General features: G+C 37.2%; 1 protein-coding gene across 1 annotated transcript; it reads left to right on the top strand.

Annotated features, from left to right (window-relative positions):
• Positions 1-861: 861 nt before the first annotated feature.
• On the top strand, positions 862-6,199 carry LOC107570057 (5-azacytidine-induced protein 2-like; the record flags this gene model as incomplete). The annotated part of the gene is made up of 5 exons (XM_016256250.1): positions 862-884; positions 1,996-2,240; positions 4,070-4,186; positions 4,273-4,372; positions 5,730-6,199. Coding segments are annotated over exons 2-5 (921 nt in total), but the record flags the coding sequence as incomplete, so codon positions are not given.
• Between the last annotated feature and the right edge of the window lie 1,368 nt (positions 6,200-7,567).

Genomic DNA, 7,567 nt, shown 5'->3' with positions numbered 1-7,567 from the left:
TCATGTCTGCAGTTAGAGCATCGACTTGTTGAGTGGAAGAGGCTATTACATGGCTTACTTTATCAGTTACAAAAAAAGAAAAAATACTTTTTGATCTTGACAATCAAGTTTGTATCGTTTTATCAACTCCATATCATCATATAACTCCAATATGTCATATCTTCTCTGGAAAGTGTTTGTCGTCTCCTCTGTGCTGCCATCTTATTACTCCTAACTAGATTAGGAGACCTCTCCAGCGCTCTTAAATCATTTAGGAGCTGGGACCTCTTTTAACACCTTTATGAATCACTCTTATTCTTAAGTCTAGGAATAAGAGTAAAATTACGTCATTCTTAGAATTTGGACACACTTAGGACTAAACGTTTACTCTGAGCGGCTTTATACATACAGCCCCAGATTATTTTTATTTATTTGTGCACGTTTTCAGCTCATTTGCATTTATGGGTGAACTGTTCCTTTAAATGCGCTGTTTGTTTTGTGTGCAGCGCCACCTGGTGGTTCAAAGTTAACCTACTGGTCAATATCAGCAGCACGAGACTAGAAATACCCATTGAGCAGAATGCAACTCTTACTGTTACTGAATTAAAAACAATAAGTGCTACTATTATTATTATTATTATTACTTTGAACAAATCATGTTTTTTATGGTTTGGGCAACTGCTGCAGATTATTGCAGTTTGTTTGCATGCAGTCTGATGTGATAAAGCCCGTGTTTATGTATTTATTATTTTATAAATGCATGGCGTTTGTATTATTTATTAAGTTTGACTCCAAGCGCACTGGGATTATTGCTGTATCAGTGCATCTCTGGCCAAACTAACGAGGCAGGCGTGCAGGAGCCACGTCTGTTTCCGCCGGAAGTCCAGAGTCACTTCCTGTAGAGGGTCTGTGCTGAGCGCTGGTGTGGTCAGATCCCCCAGACTGGTGTTTTTCTCTCTGGCATGCTGTGTTCTGGACACTGACTGCTGTCCGGTGAGTGTGTGTCTGTGTCTCTCGCGCCTCGGCTCGTCTCAGGATGTAAACACAGCTCGAGCGCCTTTCATCTTATGCTCTTTATGCGCTCATACTTTGGTTATTAATGTTTTTCTGGGTTTTATTTGCATTAGTCGCAGCTTTATTCTCATCTGCTGTTTTATAATTGTTGTCATGTTGCTTCAAAGCTGCTTTCTGGTTCATCTGTGTGATAACAGCCCAGACATAATGCAGATTGTCTACAATGTATCAGTTTCATAGGTTTCACACTGCTACTATATTACTGTATACTGGAATTTATTTCCTATATTAAGCATTATGAAATTAATATATTAGAAAATTGAAATAATAGTACAAATAATTATTAATATGATTTATCAATAACAGCCACAGCTGTCTATATTGGTGCACTATCTTTATTATAATTATAAAATAATTAATTAATAGTTTTCTGTTGTGCAATAAACTTTCTGTCACTAAATAAACAAAATAATAGTACAAATAATTATTAATGCTCGCAATAACAGCCACAGCTGTCTATACTCTCACATTGTTGAATTATGATATTGTTTTATATTATTAAATGTTGATATTAAAATATTAAATGGTGCTATATTGTTGAATTATTAAAGTACTTTTATTATGCAAAGTTACTCTAAATATCACCAGTAAAATATAAAAAAATGTTGTTACTAGTAAAATATTATACACTTGAAATCGAATTAGAAAATTGTAAAAATCAAGTTAAAATAAGCAAAAGTTGACATGGAGAACTTTCTAAATTGATGGTGCAATAATTATAATGCATTTCATAGCAGCGTTCATGCGTAAAATAGAGCTGACGCGTCAGAAAAACATTAAAAAACCATAAAAAGTGAATCAAATCAAGAACAATAATATATATCTATATATATATAATACACATAATTGCTGAAATGTGAGCCTGCAGCACAAAAGCAGTGTTAAGTCCAGGGTCACACATCCGCTTTATTTGAATACGCTACCGTTTCAGGCTGTGCTCAGATGTGTCTGGCATGGAGTCTCCAGCGCTGGATGATGATATCTGTATCCTGAAGCACGAGACGGCGTACGTCTCGCCCGAGAGCCCCGTGTCCGCGTGCGCCGGAGACGAGTCGGTGGCGTCTCACTTCGCTCTGGTCACCGCCTACGAGGACATCAAGAAGAGACTCCGAGACACGGAGAAGGAGAACGGCCTGCTGCGCCGGAGAGTCAAGCAGCTGGAGGACAAGGTCTTACTCTCAAGCTGTGTGAGCAAGTCTAGCACAAACTCACGTCACAGCGCTTCAAACCAGACCGATGTGAAGTGCAGACACTGCTTTTCATGCACCTGCCGAATATAATGCCTTTTGCTTTTTCAGAATAGAGACTCTTTTAGAGCGCTTGATCTGTTTGTGTCAATAGATTTCAATTACAGTACATGTTTTAGCCATCATCTCCTCTTCAGCAGCACGTATACACACACCACACTTTACATTTGTGTTCCTATAGTTTATATCCGGATGGTTTTTACAGAGGGATGTGTTCCTGTATCATTTGCTTGATTATATGCAACATTTTCTTCCCCCCAAAAACTGTGAAAATATAGCCTTTTCATGCACCTGCCGAATATAATGCCTTTTGCTTTTTCAGAATAGAGACTCTTTTAGAGCGCTTGATCTGTTTGTGTCAATAGATTTCAATTACAGTACATGTTTTAGCCATCATCTCCTCTTCAGCAGCACGTATACACACCACACTTTACATTTGTGTTCCTATAGTTTATATCCGGATGGTTTTTACAGAGGGATGTGTTCCTGTATCATTTGCTTGATTATATGCAACATTTTCTTCCCCCCAAAAACTGTGAAAATATAGCGTTTTCTGTCCGTTCTAAGCATTTTTGACAAAAATGAGATATAACATGTCAAAAAAACAAGAATTTTGATCTTTGTGCTAGAAATGTATGCAAATCAGCGCATATTTAATTAAACAGTGACTCATTTGCATATTTAAACCTATCATTTTAGAAAACTTGTAATATAAAAAAATAATATTCGCAATTATCAATGTAATCAATCAGCGGGGTAACTATAACGATTAGTTATTTTTTTTACCCTGTTCACCTGCAGTGCCTTATTAAATAATGAAAAATTATAGTGTTATTAAATTAATGTATATCATTATTATTATTAAAACATTAAATATTATATTATTAACTATTGTTACATTATTAAAATAAAAAAGTGTGTTATTAAATAATTCTTATTGTACTATTATAATTTATGTTACTAGTAAAATATTACATGTATTGTTCTATTATTAAACTATTATTATATTATTCAATTATTAAAGTAAATTATGTATTAAAATGATATTATTAATGTTATGTAATTAACTGTGTGCTGATATGGCGTTAAAACATAAATAAATGTAATTATTAAATGTCACTTGTAAAATATTAAATATTATTTAATTAAATTTGTATTATTTTATTATATAAAATTATTAAATGCCACTAGTAAAATATAAAATAGTATTATAATATTATTTGATTATGATTTTTATCATGTTAAATTATTAAATGTCACTAGTGAAATATTAAATATTATATTGTTGAATTAAATACATTTTTTAATATTAAATTATTAAATCTTACTAGTAAAATATTAAATGTTGCAATTATTTTGTTGAATTATTACATTGTATTATTAAATGTTACTAGTAAACTATTAAATATTACTATATTGTTGAATTTTTAAATTGCTTTTATTATGCAAGTGATATTTATTACTAAATATCACTGATAAAATATTTTATATTATATTGTTGAATTATCACATTATTTTTATATTATTAAATGTTATTAGTAAAATATTATAAAAGGGAAAAATTCTAAAATATTAAGTTAAAATAATTGTGTTAAATAATTTAACACATTTACAATAAAAGTCTGTGCAGCCAGTGATCACAAGGGTTAAAAACAAAGAAATGTGAGCATTTTCATGAATTATTCACTAAAAGCTGTTTGTTCCTGCTGTGACGTGTGTGTGAACTGATCCAGCTCTCAGGCTCTCAGTGATTTTAAGTGTTTCTGCAGCATTTCCGTCCTGAAGCGCCTCCGTCTGAAGGACCGCAGTACATGAACAAAGCCTTCAGCGCGTACCGCGGCATCTACATCGAGAAGGAGGACTTACAGATGGAGCTCAATAAAGTGGTGCTTAGACGGCTCATCCTCCTCGTGTGTGATAGTCAAACCCTCATGAGTGCAGACGAGTAACGTATTTCTGCCTTCTCTTCCAGAAAAAGGAGAAGCTGGATTTAGAGAGGCTTCTGAAGGAGCAGCTGCAGGCCAAAGAACTGGAGCTGCTGCAGCTCAGATCGGAGATGGACACGAGCCAAGGTGACGTTCAGTGTTTCATCACGCTTTCAGGAGTCACTACCACACACTCACTAGTGCTTCTGAAGAACTGGGACAGAGCTGTGCTCATGCTGGGCAAACAGGAATGATGTAGCTACAAATGCTTTCAGTATTATTCATTTATTATATGTGTCCCTGCAGCACAAAAGCAGTGTTGAGTCGCTGGGGGATATTTGTAGCAATAGCCAACAATACATTGTATGGGTCACAATTATACATTTCTCTTTTATGCCAAAAATCATTAGGATATTAAGATCATGTTCCATGAAGATATTTTGTAAATGTCCTACCGTAAATATATCAAAACTTAATGTTTGATTAGTAATATGCATTGCTAAGAACTTCATTTGAACAACTTTAAAGATGATTTTCTCAATATGTAGATTTTTTTGCACCCTCAGATTCCAGATTTTCAAATATTGTCCGATCCTAACAAACCACACATCAATGGAAAGATTATTTATCCAGCTTTCAGATGATGCATACATCTCAGTTTCACAAAATTGACCCTCATGACTGGTTTTGTGCTCCGGGGTCACAAATAATACATTATATTTGTAAAATATTAAATGTTATGATATTGTTGAATTATGACATTATTTTTATATGATTAAATGTTACTAGTAAATATTATATTATTATATAATATTATTCTACTTAAATCAGTAAAAATGTATTCTGCACTGTCTCTTATTAAAAATAAATATATTGAATTGAGTACTATTAAAATATAAAATAATATAAAAATGTTATAGGATAAAATATTATTATATTGTTGAATTATTAAATTATTATACTGTTAAATTATTAAAAGTTACTAGTAAATTCTCATATTATGTTGTTAAATTAATTATTTCTGTATTATTAAAAACATTTACTAGTAAAGTATTAAATATGATTAGTAAAATACAGTAAAAATCGAATTAAAATAAGTAGTTTTTTGCACTGTTTTTAAGTAAATTCATTGTAAAATATTTTATTAAATATTATAATATTAAATTAATAACATTCTTACATTGTTAAAATATTATATTATTATTCTTATTTAATGTTAAATAGTAATATATTACATATTATTACTAGCATACAGTAAAAACCTAGTTTAAGTCATGTTTTCCGCACTGTTTCTCAGTAAATTAACACAAGAATATTTAATCATTTTCATTGTAGCATACAAATAATATTAATCCAAATATATTTTTACTAAAACAAGTTCAAATCAAATATGAGTTGTGATGATGTGATGTGAACAAATTATTAATATATAGTATATCATGAATATTCAGTATGGCCCGTTGCGTTGAATATTGTAGTTCAACAGTTGTTGTTCTCCTGTCAGTGATGAAGAGTCTGACGGATACGGCAGATTACTGGCAGGTGGACAAACACAGCAGTGAAATGCAGATCCACTCGCTGCAGGAGCAGCTGGACCGCTTACAGATAGAGAATGATGCGCTGCACAAGCTCTGCAGGGCCGGACAGGTGCGTCACAACCTCTGCGCTAGACTTGTGTTACACACGTGCTACATCCTCGCTACACCCCCGCTACATCTGCATTACACCTGCACTATACCTGCCCTACACCTGCGCTACACCTGCGCTACACCCCCGCTACACCCCCGCTACATCTGCATTACACCTGCACTATACCTGCCCAACACCTGCGCTACATCTGCACTAGTCCTGCGCTACACCCCCGCTACATCTGCATTACACCTGCACTATACCTGCCCAACACCTGCGCTACATCTGCACTACTCCTGCGCTACACCCCCGCTACATCTGCACTATACCTGTCCTACACCTGCACTACACCCCCGCTACATCTGTCCTACACCTGCGCTACACCTGCACTATATCTGCCCAACACCTGCGCTACATCTACTCTACACCCCTGCTACATCTGCACTATACCTGCCCTACACCTGTGCTACACCCTCGCTACATCTGCGCTACACCTGCGCTACATCTGCTCTACACCTGCGCTACCCCCCCGCTACATCTGCGCTACACCTGCGCTACATCTGCTCTACACCTGCGCTACCCCCCCGCTACATCTGCGCTACACCTGCGCTACATCTGCTCTACACCTGCGCTACCCCCCCGCTACATCTGCGCTACACCTGCGCTACATCTGCTCTACACCTGCGCTACCCCCCCGCTACATCTGCGCTACACCTGCGCTACATCTGCTCTACACCTGCGCTACCCCCCCGCTACATCTGCGCTACACCTGCGCTACATCTGCTCTACACCTGCGCTACCCCCCCGCTACATCTGCGCTACACCTGCGCTACATCTGCTCTACACCTGCGCTACCCCCCCGCTACATCTGCGCTACACCTGCGCTACATCTGCACTACATCTGCCCTACACCTGTGCTACACCCTCGCTACATCTGCACTACACCTGCGCTACATCTGCTCTACACCTGCGCTACACCCCCGCTACATCTGCGCTACACCTGCGCTACATCTGCACTACACCTGCGCTACATCTGCTCTACACCCCTGCTACATCTGCACTATACCTGCACTACACCCCCCGCTACACCTGCATTACACCTGTGCTACACGTGCTCTACACCTGTGCTACATCTGCACTTTATCAGCCCTACACCTGCGTTACACCCCCGTTACATCTGCCCTACACCCTCGCTACATCTGTGCTATATGTGCACTACACCCACACCAAACCCCCGCTACACCTGCGCTACAACCGCACTACACCCACGCTACATCTGCCCTACACATGCACAACATCTGCGCTACACCCACACCACAACCCCGCTACACCTGCGCTACAACCACACTACAGTACACCCGCCCTACACCTGCATTATATCTGCACGACACCTGTTACACCCGTGCTATACCTGTGCTGCACCCGTAGTACACTTGCGCTACACCTGCGCAACGTCTGTGCTTCATCTCTGTTACACCTGTGCTGCTCGTGGCTGATCAAACTTTCAGAGCAGGTTTTTGTCATGCCAACATCAAAGTTTGTTTCATCAACAAGCTGCGTGATTAAAAGTGTTGTTCATGTTTGTAGCTTAAACAGTGCAAGTCACGTCTCATGCTGAATTTAATGTGTAATGCCTTATTTAAATAAAAAGAACAAATTGTACATAAATATGCACACACACACACATATATATATATATATATATATATATAT

This window comes from Sinocyclocheilus grahami, unplaced genomic scaffold, assembly GCF_001515645.1.
Source record: "Sinocyclocheilus grahami isolate Dianchi unplaced genomic scaffold, SAMN03320097.WGS_v1.1 scaffold1410.1, whole genome shotgun sequence".
Taxonomy (NCBI): domain Eukaryota; kingdom Metazoa; phylum Chordata; class Actinopteri; order Cypriniformes; family Cyprinidae; genus Sinocyclocheilus; species Sinocyclocheilus grahami.
This window is presented reverse-complemented; position numbering and strand designations above follow the sequence as displayed.